At 46.7% G+C, this 15354-nt stretch overlaps 2 protein-coding genes across 2 annotated transcripts in view; one reads left to right on the top strand and one right to left on the bottom strand.

Moving 5' to 3' along the window:
• Window positions 1-1176, top strand: part of NME7 (NME/NM23 family member 7) — a 96316-nt gene extending 95140 nt beyond the window's left edge. The window contains exon 12 of the mRNA XM_062515484.1: window positions 29-1176. Within this exon, the coding sequence (XP_062371468.1) occupies window positions 29-61 (33 nt within the window). The 3' untranslated portion in view covers window positions 62-1176. The remainder of the gene's footprint in view (window positions 1-28) is intronic.
• A 7-nt stretch (window positions 1177-1183) lies between these two features.
• ATP1B1 (ATPase Na+/K+ transporting subunit beta 1) lies at window positions 1184-14455 on the bottom strand. The gene is made up of 6 exons (XM_062515486.1): window positions 14356-14455; window positions 11661-11789; window positions 4938-5093; window positions 4085-4269; window positions 2176-2256; window positions 1184-1509 (listed from the first exon to the last, which is right to left on the bottom strand). Exons 1-6 carry the CDS (start codon window positions 14453-14455, stop codon window positions 1243-1245), a joined length of 918 nt encoding a protein of 305 aa, XP_062371470.1. The 3' UTR covers window positions 1184-1242.
• Between the last annotated feature and the right edge of the window lie 899 nt (window positions 14456-15354).

Raw genomic sequence — 15354 nt, 5'->3', positions numbered from 1 at the left:
ATAAAGATGCATTTTCTGTTCAAAATAGGTGCAGTACTTCTTCAAGATTCTGGACAACTAACAAGCTTCATCCTCACCTACTGCAACAAACACGGACACAGATCTGTGTTCATTCATTTATTTGTCCAATGTTTCAACCTGACAGAAATACAAGATCAACAAGAGCACTGTACTCCTGGCTATTATTACATATTAGAACATAGAGTTTTGCACTTTAGACAACATTTAACACCATTCTATGGGGTACTGCATTGCTTTTATAAAGTTTAAAATAAAGATTTATTTTCAAACATGTGACTTTGGTTTATTTCATACATTACACTTTCTTGCAGAAAAAATAAAATTGTACAACTGCATAAATATAAAATTCTTCCACCATGAAAATGGCTAAAACATTCAATAAAGACATTAGCACCACAGTGTGCGATGCCTTCAGCAGGAAAAAGAAAAAAAAAAAAAAAAAAAAAAGAAGAAAATATACAAAGCAAAGAGTTATGCCTATCACTGAGGAGAGTGATAGTCTGACCCGGTCTCTCACACAATATACTGGAGGATAAGGGAAGAGGTGGAGAGAGAGACAGCATTCGCTACAAAGCACAGTGCACAATCACCTATTCTCTTTAACTTCACTTTAGTTTGTTTCCCTGCCACCCCTCCAAATAAAATACCCTAAACACCACAGAAAAGCCAGAAGCCTTATGGAGTGCTGTTAAATATCATCTCACAGGTCCTTTCTTTGAAAAGGAACAGAATAATGAGAAGTTTCATGCCAGTTCTAGTCCCACTGAGTATTTACACCTTGGACAGCAAAAGTCTTTGCTCACAAGAAGTAGAAAACAGCAACAATACATGGCTTGAAAAATGACCAGAGTATGCACCTATAGTACTGTACACTAAATAAAATACACAAGGCAGCAATACTTAGGGGCCAGAAACACTGCTTACTACATGTCAGTTATGGAATCATAATTTACAGTAAAAGTGGGCATGTCCCAAGGCTCAATTTTGTTTCATTTTTGTCATTTACAGTAGAATAAATATTTGTCACTATTGCTACACTTTGTTTACATTCTAACCTAGTAAATGCAGAAAGCTAGTGTAAAGCATATAGATTAATGTGTAGGTCCCATACGTATGACAGTTTGTTCAAGACTAGTAGGTTTTCTTTTTTGTTCTTGCTTTTTTTAACCTTTTTAAATGGCTAGAAGGAGGAGGGGGGGAGGAAGAGAGTTGTGCTTACAATCAGCTGCTTTTTATGTCAAATTTAATATCAAAGCGTCCCTGGAAGCGGTCCTTGTCACTGTAGACGATGTTCTGCCCATAGGCCCTGCACTCCACACGCACCTCCATGTCATAGGTCAGGTTGGTGAACTGCACAGCCACCAGTGGCTGCAGGTACCGTGGCTGCAGCAGCTTCCCGTAGTAGGGGTAGTACTGCAGCCCGAAGCCAGGATAGCCACCCATCCCGTAATACTCCACCGTGCCGATCTTGTCTGCATCCTCCTCTCGCTTCAGGGGGGAAGAGGACACACAACCAATGACAACCACCCAAACTCTGCCTTTGGCAGCCCTGCGCTACAGCAGCAGCTGATTCTCAGTGAGATCCTGACCTCCCATTTGGTCAGCGCTGGTCCCCACCCTCATGGCACAAGAGTGCCAGTGGTTCAGAGAATGTGTCAGTGCTGCCTGCCCAGCACACAAACAAAAGCACCTCCCAGCACATGTCAGCCACGAAAAGGGCTTTGCTTAAGTTAAAGCCTCAGCCACTTTACATGGTTAGAAGCCCACAGACCCTCCTATGCTACAGTTGCACAGGCTTTATCTACAAAAACTTTGCTGTTTCTCATCTGCTTTACATGTGCCAAGTATGAAATATCTTCCCTGGAGGCCTTTTTTTTTTTTTTTTTTTTTTGTTCCAGCACAGCACTTGGAAGCCAAATGGCTACTTTTGATGATGCCTTTAACTATCTTGCCCTGCTTTTACCCCGCAGGGTGAGGGCAGCACTAATTCATCCATCAGCAGGGCTTTGAGAAACTTCTGTTCCTGAGGGGAAGATATCCCAGCTAAGAGCCACCCCATTTGTCTATGGAAAGGCAGGCACAGAGCTACATTTGGACAAAGGCTTTGTCATCCCCTGCAGCTTCCCAACTTTGCTCTGTCACATTTCAACTTACCTTGGCAACGCAGTGGACAGGGATGAGATTTGGGTTGTATTTTGCCATGACCTCAGGAGGGAGGCTTTCATTGACTGGAGCCTAGAAGAAATGCAGAACAAGGAGATCTTACACACTGGACACTCCTCTGCAGACTGGAGCACGTTTGCAGCAACAAAGATCAACAGTACTGAGCACACACCATTAACTGGACTTCCTTCTAAGCACAGTTCAGAGGCAACAACTCTCCATGGTTCTTGGGACAGACAAGGAGTGTGACACAACTGGAAGCAGGGGAACTTGACCCAAGCAGAATTGCTGGCAGTTCTTACAGCTTCACCTGCTGTGGATACAAGCAGGTCAGGCTGGGTTTAGTTCCATGGTGTCCCAGGAAAGCATTTCATGGCAGAGTGGGGCTTGTTTGTGCAAGCTCAAGCACTGGCAGGATTGCACTGGTACAGGATTTGCCACATGCCTGCCAGGTGTGTGCAATCAGGACTGGAAATGCACAGGAAAGAAAGTGTGGCAGTCTCACCCTGACACTGCTGAACTTCAACACAATCAAAAAGGAAGGACAAAAACTCTTGGTATATCAGAGAAAGGTGTGAGTGCCAACTCTCACTCAGTCCAGCCATTAACCCAGCCGGTCTTCCATCTTTTAAAGTGCAGCAGTATTGCATAACAACACTGCAGTTTCAGATCTGCTTTACAAAGACTTTTCCCAATGCAAGAACTATGGGGTCTCTGCTGGAGTTTGTATGTTTCATTTAGAAACACGTATCCAAGGCAGTACTTATTTTTGCAGTTCCAAAGTCCTTCCTGACTAGACACTGTGTCTAGCGCAGTCTGGAGGTCTCCAGAGCTCCATGCCAAAAAAAGAGACCAACACGCCAAACCCTTCTCTTTCGGAGTCATCAAATACATACATCTCATTGTCACCCCACAGCCACCACATACCAGGCTACCACAGTACATTCTGCTGAAATGTTTCCACCACACATCAGATAAAACAAAAGTTTGCTCATTTATTTTAGCACAGGACAAGCTCCCTTCAAAGGAAAACATTCCTCAGGACTTGTTAGACAGCACCATGTCTCATCCTCAAGTGGCCTGACAGATGGCAGTGGCATAGAATGCCATTTGATCTGTTTTGCACACCACCTTATTCAACAGCACGTTTTGCTACTGAATTCTTCATAAAAATTTCTTGTGTTTTCATGGGTTGGGGATAAAAGCAGAAGGAAATGCCATGATGTCCAGATTAACACCCTTCAGCATTACTGCAAACTTGCCTTTGGGTGACGGACAGAGCAACCAGTTGGCAGAGATATCCTACAGTCTCTGGAAAATTACATTCAATTAACTAAAGACCTCCTCACCTTTCTCGCAGCTGTGCCTGACTTTCAAATGTAGTTTACTCTTTAGAGCCCGTGTTTCACTCTGCTATTTAATATTAGCTTTCATCATTTGATTAAGCAGTTTTAGCAAGGCAGACAAGACTACACTGCCTGAGGAAAATAGAGTGGATCAGGGCATGACAAAACGTACTGATGTTACTACAGACAGGGTTGGTCTGGGATGGTCCCATGGAAACATACAGGAATTTTAAATTGAATTTATCCTTTGAAAAAAATGCCCCTTTATAGCGATTCCAATAGCAGGCTCAGAAGTTACCAGATAAATAACCAGGAGGTTGCACCTTGAGGTTCACTGCTACTTGTTACTAACTTGCAGTGTGCAACTTGCACTGCTTTTCAGTCAAATGCATTTTTAAAGCAAATCACTCAAAGTGTCTCACAGTTTTATCCTCTGCAGAAAGGATTTAATACTCATCTTTTTCCAGAGAGCCAAACAACAGGCACAGCAAATCTGCAGCCAATCCCTCCTCCTGATCAGTAGCTTCTTCTGGAAAGGGAAGAGAGATACTTGCCTGAGGTTTGAAGCCAATAATTCGGTTGAGTTTGACAAGGATGCATGGTTTGCCATCCTTGTACCCATAGGTGGGATCATTTAATCCAGAACAGTTTTCCAGCCATTCACGTTTGAATTTGCAGACCTTCTTCTGGCCCTGGGCATCATTATATGGTCCTCTCTCTTTGTATTCAGTAGGTGTGTCTGTCATGGCAGGAGAAAAAAAAAAAAGACAACCATATGCAGTGGGATCTTTTGCATGTCACTTACACTTCCCTGGGCAGTCAGGATTTCCCCATCACCAGGGCAGTTAAAGGCACTCCACAGACCCATGCCCAGTCACCCCCACATGGGGCTGCTCCCAGACAAGCAAGTTTTATGGTGTTTCATTTTATAACTGAAGATTCCTTCCAGAGTCACCTGGCCCAGAGACTATATTTTCTGGACAGCTTTTACAAGTGGGTTCCCCTCAGATTTGATACAGACATATAAGAGTCTCATTCATATGATTACAAATAACCTATTAAAGGTTAACACCTCCCAGATGTTTGACTGCATGGCATGAAGAGGACCAACACTGGCTTCAGCAAAGTCATCAGTAAAACCTTTCAGAGAGAAGAAGGTCAGTGCCATAAGCTTCAGACTCAGCTGCAGTGTTCTCCAACTGAAATGCGGGGGTTCCCAACCCTACAGTAAGCTACTAAGTATGGCCCAGTGTGGTTTGCCCAAACAAAATTAGTGAGCAGCCAGTTAACCAACAGACTGCTGGAACAGCTGAAGACCAAGACCACCACTGCTCAACCTCAGCTTCTGGTGAACCTGACAGAGGTATCATTTAGAGCATTCAGCTATAGGCAACAATTGAGACTTACCTCCACAGTCCTGAAACACAATGTTTTCAGTTTGTTGCTCAGCACTGTAGTCCCTTAAGAAATTATCAAGGTTCCTCACATAGGGTTCATAACTTCTGGGTTCAGAGGCAGTAAAGGCAATTTCTGTCTTTTGAACCTGGGGAACTTGAGTCAGTCCTAAGTAAAGTAAAATCACAAGAAAACAGTAAGTGCACCTCAAAATTACACAGCCTGCAGGCAATACTAAGAACATAACTCCTAATAATAATCATCATTTTTCAGACTTAAGAACTTTGACAAAACAGCTTAAGCTCACTGGAGGAGAGGTTCTCCTCTTTCCAACAAGAGCCTTAAATATTTATCCCAGTGTTTGTGTCAGGTAAAACAAAAAAAAAAAATCACAAAATGGAGAAGGCTACAAGTCAAGGCTTCCTTAAAAAAAAAAAAAAAAATAAAACAGCCAGACACAGGTCCAATGTGCACTTCTGCTTCCTCCTTAAGGACTGAAGGGAAGTTGTGTGTGAGACCAACCACACAGAACATAAGTATCCCTAACAGGCTGCCTTCACTGTCTGCAAACACTGTGTTTAGGATACAGCACAGCTGTCCACTCATGAACTCCTGCAACAAAAGACAAGAGAGGTTTCCTAAGTCTGGTCACACTCTGCCAGCTGGAATCCACGTGGCCTTGAAGTGTCTCTCTTGTGGGATGTGGGGCAGGAGACATTTTCTCCCTTAGGAAATTCAGCTACCTGAGCACTCACTGTCTCCTCTCTTTTCACTGCCTAATTGAGTATTTCAGACTGTAAAACTCATCTTCTGAGCTCTCTTATCAGCAGTTCATCACCAAGGAGGTGAGTAGGAAATGCCACCACACAGAAGAGTTGTTTAAAACTCTCCAGATTCTGGGCTGTGCTAACCAGCTCGGGTTTAGACTATAATGACAGTAATAATAATGCATGGAGAAGAGACTATGAACAAGAAATGCCTACAGAAAATGAAAAGTACTGACTCTTCTGCTCTTATTGTGGAATTTGGAAGTAGTTGCTCCTATGAAATGTTTAGGTGACATTTTAATTGAAAGTATTGATGCATGGCTAACGCTTGAAGTAGTGGGAACAGAGTTCATGCTGTGCTTGTGGCAGCCACTGTAATTATTGAGGTCTTGACTTCAGTTTGTTATCTTCATTTTAGCAAGATCAAGAAAAGGAGCAGGAGAGCAGCATTTGCTTTGACAGATTTCAGAACAGGCCTGTTGCCAGGAAGCTCCTCTGGTGCAAAACTCAGGCAGCTTAGCTGGCTGGCCTCAACCTACAAGAGCTTGTGACTCTAGCAATTTTTCCAAACCCACTTGAGTAGTTATGCTCAGTCTCTCCTGAAACCAACTCACCACTCCTCCCATCCTCCTCCAACTACCCACTAACTTGGAATTTGTAACCTTGATTAGCTTTGTTCCCCTAAACACAAGTCCTGGTCGCCAAAGGTTAAGAAGTCCAGCAAGGAGCTTGGGTATTTCAAGCTTTATTCCTGAAGCAGCTTTAACTGCTCAAAAATTCCTCTGGCACAAATGGACTGGGATGAATTTACAAGTTCAGTAGCAATTTAGTATTATTCCAGCAGAATTACATCCTACCCTCCAAAGTCAGTGGCTTTCAATCCCTTTTTGGGCAATTACTCATTTTCTTGCTTCATAAACAGTTATATATAGACTAAGTACGCCAGTTTCCATTTTAGTAAGGGACTTCAATCCCATCCTGCTAAGCCCTTCTCATGTTACCACTCAGCTGGGAAGAAGAGACTCAGTCACCTATAGTGGCTGTCTGGAATTGTAGCAGAGGCAGACCATGCCTTGGGTCCTCTCCCGGGTCTGCCTTTTCCAGAGTTCAAGTTACAGGTGTGCCATTCAAATGTACAAGTACAAAAAAAATAAAAACAAACAAAAAAAAAAAACAAACCCAAGAAAATGTGGCCAGGCTTGTTAAATTCCAGTCAGGCAAGTGAAGCCAGTTTTGCTCAGGACCTCCCCACCTCTGTTTCTTGTTTTGGCCAAGGTATCACACAGGGTATCCACACAGGCCTGGCAAAGGTGATGTGAAGGTCAGCAATAAACCCAGTGGTTTGTAAAAGCCACCCAGTAGAAGATCCCTATTCTCTCTTAAAGAGAGCCTGGCCACTGACAGGTACAGTCCAAAGCCAACCCTCTACCCATCAGACAAGTGACTTGGCTGGAGAACAGACTCTCATCCCAAAACATCCCTGTCTTGCACATCTCCACAGAACTGCCATGAAGTCCAGGCAGTACCACCAAGCAGCTGTTCCAGCAGCCAGCACAAAGGAACCATTCTTCCTGCCAGGTAGCCTGTGGCCAAAGCTGGGCTGTTTTCTGCCTAATTGGGAACATTTCCAGGTGGTTGGAAGAGCCATACTAGACCAGGCTTGTTATTAGGAATGGTTGTATAAGACCATAGTAAGCACTCTCACTCCATCGCACCATGCTCTTTTCCAAGTACCATGCAAACTTTGTTCATTTCCTTCTGTACATCCCATAGCCAAACAAAAAGCTGCAGCGCTGTTAGCAGAGCAACACTATCACTGAAACCTTAAGCAATCTCATGTGGAAAACCAAGCATGTTGTACAATGGCAGAAGGTAACTGCTTCAGAACACTAACTTTTCTGGAACATTCTCTCATCCCTACTTGGGAACTTAAGCAAGTAAGGACAAGAAAAAACATTTAAAAGCCAAGCCTTTGCAGTACTATCTGGCATGTATTGCTAGACACCCAAGGAAGTGTATGGCTGGCATGAATTAAGTTTTTAGGGACTGCATGCACATGAGGAAGCCCTTCATGAGCAAGTCCTGTGGAGGAAAAGAAACAAACTCACAGGTGCTATCATAGCTAGGAGTCTAACAACCCATTCCCCATCCTCAGACTACGTAATCTATATGACACAGCTCTGCATCTCAAGCTATTACAACAGAGATGCACCATGGTGTCATGTGGTAATGTTCTTTTCACAGGAAAGAATCAAGTAACTCATTGCTAAAATACTGACAAATTAGAAAATTGCTGCAACAGGCACTTCAGAATGCCTTGTTAGGAAATAAGGCTCATCTTCACTTGGCTGACATTGTCTATATAAATGATGAGCAATGCCGCAAGTTGATAATGGACACCACCTTCTGTTGGCTGTGACTATACAAGGACATCAAACATCAACAAGAACCATGGAAAGTAATTTGGTTTTTTCTTTTTTTCAGCTACAGTACCATTTCCAAAATGCCACTGCAGATTAAAATCCCCATTTATTCAAGTTCATTTAAAAAACCATTTTCCACATAGATTTTATCATTCTAAGCTGCAATAGCAAGACTTCAGGAGAAATGTCCTGAGGATAAAGAGGAAGAAACTAGAAGTGGGAAGTCAGGCTGGTTATTAGGAACAGTTGTATAAGGCCATAGTAACCACTCTGGAGTCATCACACCATGCTCATTTCCAAGTACCATGTAATCTTTGTTCCAAATGAGTATAAGCACTCCTGAGATGACAAATGACAAACTGACAGATCACTACACCCTCCCCCAGCTCACTACACAAGGACAGACTTTAGAAGCCACCATATCTAACAATGTCCTTCTAAGCTTCCAGTCAACTTCACCCCCAAAGTGCAAAAAGCAGGTGCAAGTCTTCTGCAAACACAGCAAAAACTGCTTGGCTGTAACATCCTAGAGGCTGATAGTGAGATTTTCCCAAGCACAGGTGCTGCTGAGATGAGAGAAGCAAAGTAGTACAACTTCATAGCACACACTCCTTTGAAGCCTCCCTGCCACCTTGCTGCTGCTGTCCAAGCTCAATAAACCAAGTGGGGAATATACACCAAAGCAGCCTTTTCCATGACTCACTCACTGCCCAGCAGTGCCTGAAATCCCCTGGCTAGAGCAGGGGCTCTTCCTTCCAGCAACTACCTAAAAGCTTTGCCTCAGGCTGCAGTGAGCTCTGCCCCTCCACTAGGCCCTGACAGAATGCTGTTCAAGGGATGAACACCAGAAGATGGCAGGATACACAGCCCATTTTACATTGGGGTGGGGAGGGGGAGAATTAAGCATTATTTTTTAGGGATGCTTCTTAAGAGGCAATAGCCTCATCCTTCATTATTAGCAGGGTAAATCCTCTGTGTTCAAAGCAGAGTCTGAGCCTGCAGGACACGTGGAACTGGGAGCTGGGGCTGTCACAATGGTAGGGCTGGACAGGCAGGTGAACTGCACTGTCCCTTCCCCCACCACAAGACAAAAGAAGAAAAATAAGTGTAATGGAAAGGTACAATACTCAGCTTGCCCTGAAGCCCTGTATAACATTCCTTGTTGTGTTCAATGCAGAAACCATTTACCATATTAATGACACTTGGCTACAAAAATAGCACTTTTTGGCTTTCAATGTTATACCCATGTCAATAACTCAATACAACACCCTGTAGGTTCTCTTGCTGTTATGAAATCTGTTGCATTTCAGAACAAGAATGATATTATAGCAGCCCCTACAGCATTTTCTCTTGCAAACCCTGATGGCAAGTCTAGCTTTCCCTCTCTCAAAACATTCTGGGCTGACTAAACAGTGACTTGCCCAAGGACAGAGCACCAGAACAAGAATAAAACCAGATTTTCTGGCTCCCTAGAAAATCCAGGGCTTTATCAAACTGCCAGTATACTTACCTGGCTCACAAATTTTCCCACAAGAACCAGGAATTAGAATTGCACAACATCCTATTATATATGGTTCATTTTCTGCAGGCATTTCAGATCGCAAAAAGTTCCAAGTTTTATGCTCACCATACGTGTGTTCATTGACAGAACAGCAGCTGTACTTTGCAGCACTGGGGAGAATCCTGCACAGCCAGGGAATACAGGGACTGCTGACTTCCCAAACAGAAGTGCAGCCACTCACTACCTGTCAGCGTCTCTGAAAGCCTGCATTAAAGGGCTATTTTAGACTTAGCATCCAGTACCTTCCTTGTCCTATAGCACAGCAGCTGTGAAACTAAGTGCCAGCCTCCACCATGCCCTACACCAGCTTATCCACATCTGTAGGAAGAGCTGTCAAGTGATGCTCTGCAAAGAACCCTGTGCTATATATTAATTATTTATTTGAAGTTTTGTACATATACCATTGCAGCTTGGTTCAAAACCCTTGTTTACTGGCTCCCCACTTCACACAATCAAAGAGCTGGGTTTTGTTCCCCTTTATTTCAGTGCACATCCTGAAAGCTCATTACAAAAGATCCTAACAACCTTTTCATTGTTCCTCCATTTTGATTTCTGCAGTACACATTATTTACCTAGAACAGGTAATTATGTGACATGTGGCTGAACATCAGGGCTATCTGGGTGAGCCCTCAGATCCATGAGGACCTTCACTAATTATTACATGAAGGGAAAGAACACATTATTGAGCAACAAGTACCCCAGCATTAGCCATGTTGGCTTTTCAGATGCAACCAAAGGCTCTGGGCAGTATCAGTGACAGTCTTTCCTGCAAATGTCAGGGTCCACTGCAGAGATTAAAAGAGCTGCTTTCAATGCCTAAGACAGCATTTACCCTAGCCATGGTGCTGGTACACAAAGAAGTGGAACACACTAACAAAGCAGTTCCAGCCTCTGTTCTGTGTTTAAAGCATGCTGGTAGAAAAGGCGTTATCTGGAAAAGATGATTTAGCTGAGCTATAACACCATTTGGTGACAGTGACATTCCCTGGGTTTAGGGCAGGGATTCACAGCACAGCATTACAGACAGTGGGGTTGCAAGGCACAGTGCAGCACTGGGGCCAGCTTGTGCAGCTGCATGCTATCAGCCTCACAATTGTCACTTAAATACCACTGTTATTAAAAGCTTCTGTACTGTTTTACAGAGCAACTGGAGAAGGATCGTTAGGATGCCCAGTGCCAGGCAGCCTCAAGGTCATTTGCAATGTGGGAGAGCAGCAGTTGCGCAGCTCCCCCATGCTCCAACTGCCGGTTGTGGTGGGAGTCAGCACAGCACAGCCTGGGCAGGCAGAGTGCAAACCCACACAAGGGCCACTCGCTCCTTCTGCTCTATCCAGCTGGCCACAGGCACTGCTCAAGCATCATTCTGAGCAGAGATTTCTTCTGTCTGTGAGGACAGGTAACACTTCAGCAACTACCAGACCCACCCTCCCTTCATCTCCCACGCCAGTCAGTTGCAATTCCCACTAGTGAGTGCCATGGCAGCTCTAGAGTGCAGGGTATTTTGGTGTTGGATAAAGCAATTCTGTGAGCACTCCCAGAAATGCCACTGTCCCCTTCCCCTTTCTTCTTGTGCACACCACTTCCACAGATAGAGCCAACATTTTATCTCTTCACTTACCCATGTGAACAGAGTGGTTCTGAAGAAAGAAAAACTGAACCCAGCTTCCTCATACAGCCCATTCCCAAAAGTGAAGCCTTTTGGCCTCACCCCATCATTTCAGCTTAGGGGAAGGGAAAACCAAACTAGGTTCAAGTTCCTCTCAGAGAGGAGACATTTCTCATGTGATGCAAACTTTAATTCTAGCAGGATTGCCTTCAAGCCCCTGTACTGTTAACACAGAAGGCTGGGAACACACCCACCCCCTACAAATGTGTTGCAGCAACAACACACTTATTTCATCCTCCTTCTTCAAGTTAGTAACCAACCCCACCTTCCCAGAGGAGCTTTCACAAAGTCAAACATGGGCCTCCTGTGTTTAGTTACCTGGAGGTGCCACTCGATCCTGGTATTTAGGCTCAAATTCACTGACAGTGAGCAACATCACTTGGATGGTTCCAATGAATATACCTGCCAGGCACCCATAGAAGATGACATAGAAGAGGAGGATCTTAACTGCAAGAGAAAAAGAAGAATCAAATCAAGCCCTCATGTTTCAGGACAATACTTCCAACCTTTGCCATTTGAAAGGAAGAACACAGCACACAAAATTCAGATGTCGCAACATCTGCTTAACTGTGAGATCATGCTCTGATGCAGACAGGAAATGTAAGGCACTCCAGTTTTTTGGTGGTGGGGAAACATGAGCCCTTGAAAACTTAAAAATCCTTGAATCAGGGTTTGGGCTTATAAAATATAAAGACTAAACTATGTTCCCCCACACCTTCAAGGATCCCTTGGCTGACCCAGCACTACCACCACAGGCCCTTGCACTCAACACTGAACACTGTCGGTGATCCAAGTGGCCCACAACAAGCACAAGTCTGCTTGAAAGATACTCATTCCACACAGCTCTGGGGCTCAAAGCTGTTTCCAGGAGCAGTAACAGTAAGTGCTTCATTCACATTTACAAGCCATTGTAAAGCCTGATCTCTTCTAGTAATTCAGGCCATCACCTCCAAAAAAAAAAAATGAAAACAGGAAAAGGGTTCAGGCCCAGTTAATTTCAGTACTCCATCTCAAATGTGGTAAAATACCCTTAAGGTGTCAAAATACTGCACATTTACCAGCTTTGTGTGCCTACAAATGCACTCTGACACTTGTCATACCAATTAAAGAGTGAACTACCTAACAATGAAAGACTGAATGTAGTTTCAGTCTAAAGGGAATGTCTAGAATAATCTTGGGGGGGGGGGGGGGGGGGTGGGAATAATGGAGAAGCATCTGAAGACGCAGCCCAGTTCAGGGTATTACCAGTTTACAAGGATTATCTGAACTGATTAACTGCAGGGTAACATGCTATACTATGCACCACCAGGCCAACTAACAAGGGTAGGCCAGCCCGTGCCAAGCAACTGTATTGCTCGTTGAGCTGCAGGGACACACAGAAGCCAAAGACCACTTGAGAGTGAGCCTGCTTGATCTCAGAATGCCCTCATCTAATTGCAAACAGAACAGATGTAGTTTATTTGAAAGACCTGAAGTGATGAGCTACCAGGGAAGGGGAGTAAGTAGTGGATGGAAATAGATATAAAATTCCTCCTCACTCCATCATAAAAAAAAAAACCTACATCATCAGAGAAGCTTCACAATGAAAGCTGGCAGTTTTGGTTGTTCTAAGTCTACAAAAGACAGGCAAACAGGAGGGCCACCCAGAGAAACAGAGGCTGAGGGACACTGTCAGAAAGGCACTCCATCGTCTTGTCTTCCTCGTGTGCACCGGAGATAGCCAGGGCTGGAGGGCAGAGCTGGGTGCAGTAACGTGGTGCTCCAGGAGTTAAAGCACTCTTTGGTATCCAGGCAGCGTAAAGCAAATGGCCGTGACGTCAGGGACGTGTGGAAATTTTTTCCAGAGCACGGTCATGCGACGTACTGTTGTAACAAACCAAACACTAATGCTGTTGTCTGCAGCATAATGCCTTTGAGTTTTTAACATCAAAAGGCAAATGCTGGGAGGTAGCTTATTTAATCAGGTTCCCAGACAGGATGCTCTGAACGCCAAAGACACATTAAAGGTCAAAACGACTCCAAAGTCTCAGAAAATACACAGCGAGTCTAGAAATCGGGGACCACAGGGTTGAAGGAAAAAGCTTCTTGCAACAGGTAGTCTTATAACAGAAGAATTTGATAGTCAGCCTGCAGATCGATTCAGCAAAGGGAAATCAGTCCTAGGCAGATAGGCACAGGCACTCTGGGAGAAGGACCTGGTTCAGCCTCCGTGTTTGAAGCACTGCGCAGTTGCCTGGTGCCTCAGGAGCAGAAAATACCTCTCCATGCGCACGCACAACCCCATTCTGCTCACGTAAAGATACGGCAGAAGTCTGCTCTAGTCCGCCTGCCAGAGCTGCCGGCTCTGGATGTGGCACCTCCGGCCGATCCATTACAATGGGAGGTGAATTCAACACCGCAAGGGTGGCCACACTAGCTGTGGTTGGCAGCAACTGGAAGGCTGTCAATTTGCGTAAAGAAATTAAAAGCCTCTTTAAGCTAAATCAATGAATACAGTGCCCAGTGAATACATAACAAGCATTTATGAGGAATGCACATAGAGCCACTTCCTTCTTGCAGAGATGTTAAAGTCAATTGCCCTTTCTTAGAAGAGTAAAACTTGCTTAGTTTCATTTAGCCAGAGAAAACAGAAAAATAGAAAAAGCCTCTGTAAAGTCTAAGGCAGATGAGAGGTAGGAGGTCAAGGTCCCCCGACGGCGATGCTCCCGGGCCGGTCCAACCACCGGGAAAGGAAGGAGACCCAAGGACGAGGTGCCCTCGACAAGGTCGGCCCAATCCTGCCTCATCCCCAGACCCACCTGGAGACGCATTCAAGGGGGAGCGCTCGGCGGCCCTTGCGGACACCGAGGGGAGAGAGCAAGGGGACCCCGTCCCTGCCTCCCTCACCCCACGGGGACGCCCCGTCCCCAGCCTCCCCCACCCTGGCCGCAGCCCCGCCGCAGCCGGCGGAGGCGGAGCGCTGGGGCCGTGCTGCAGCACCCGCCGCATCGCCGCCCCGTGGCCCCCCACTCACACCAGCTGCCCCCAGTGCGGCCCAGCAGCTCCTTCTTCTCCGAGTTCCAGATAAATTTCTTCCAGTTGCCGTCACCATCCTTGGCCTTCCCGCGGGCCATGGCGAGCGGCGGGGTAGGCGAGCGGCGTGCAGAGATCTACAGCCCTCAGGGGGCAGAGGGGCAGGACCCGGCCGGGTGCAGCGGCCCCGGAAGGTGCGGAGAGGTGTACCCGCCCCGGCGGCACCAAGTGGGGGAGCGGCCGATGGGATGCGGGAGCAGTGAGAGAAGCACAGCGAAGCGCACGGGGCACAGAACAGCCGCGCTCCCCGTGTGGCGCCCCTTCATATACACCGCGGGCTCCGCCCTGCCCCGCCGCTGCCAATGCGGATCCACGGAGAGCTCCGCGGGCGGGGCCCGGGGCGGGCGGGGCGCGGTAGGGGTGCGCCCGCGGCGGGAGTGTCAAGGAGGGAGGGGGCGGGGGGCTGCGGTACCAGCACCAGGGGGAGGGTGAGTGCAGGCCGGCCGTTGCTTTCCGTAGCTCCGATCCGCCGAGCCGGGCAGGTGCGTGCGTCCCTTGCCCGGCCGATAGCTGCTGGCGTTGTGTGTGCCCGCACACGCGCCCGCCTGTTCTCGGTATTCCCGCCCTGCCCCCTCCCTGCGGGTCCCTGCTCCCCGCAGTAGAGTTGCTCGGATGGGCGCTGCTAAGCACCGTCCGTCTCCCTCCCCTCCTCTTGCTCCCGCTCCTAGCGCCCCGCGTAGCGGTCCGCTCCGGCGGGCTCACGTGTAACGCGGCTGCGGAATAATGAGCGTGAACAGCGCTCCCGTCCCGGCCCCGCACTCCGCCGCCCGCGCCCTGGGAGCAGCAGCCGGAAGCGGCGGGTAGGGGCTCCCCGGCGGCAGCAGGACCTGCCCGTCCCCTGTGACCGGAGGGACACGACTCACGCACACCACGGCCGCCGCCGCCCTTGTGGCGTGACCTTCAGGGCGCTGCGCAAACGCCACTGCCGCTTTGGGGTTAG

This window comes from Cinclus cinclus, chromosome 2 (assembly GCF_963662255.1).
Source record: "Cinclus cinclus chromosome 2, bCinCin1.1, whole genome shotgun sequence".
Classification (NCBI taxonomy): Eukaryota; Metazoa; Chordata; class Aves; order Passeriformes; family Cinclidae; genus Cinclus; species Cinclus cinclus.
Note: the sequence above shows the minus strand (reverse complement) of the source record. Positions and strands in the feature narration are given on the sequence as shown.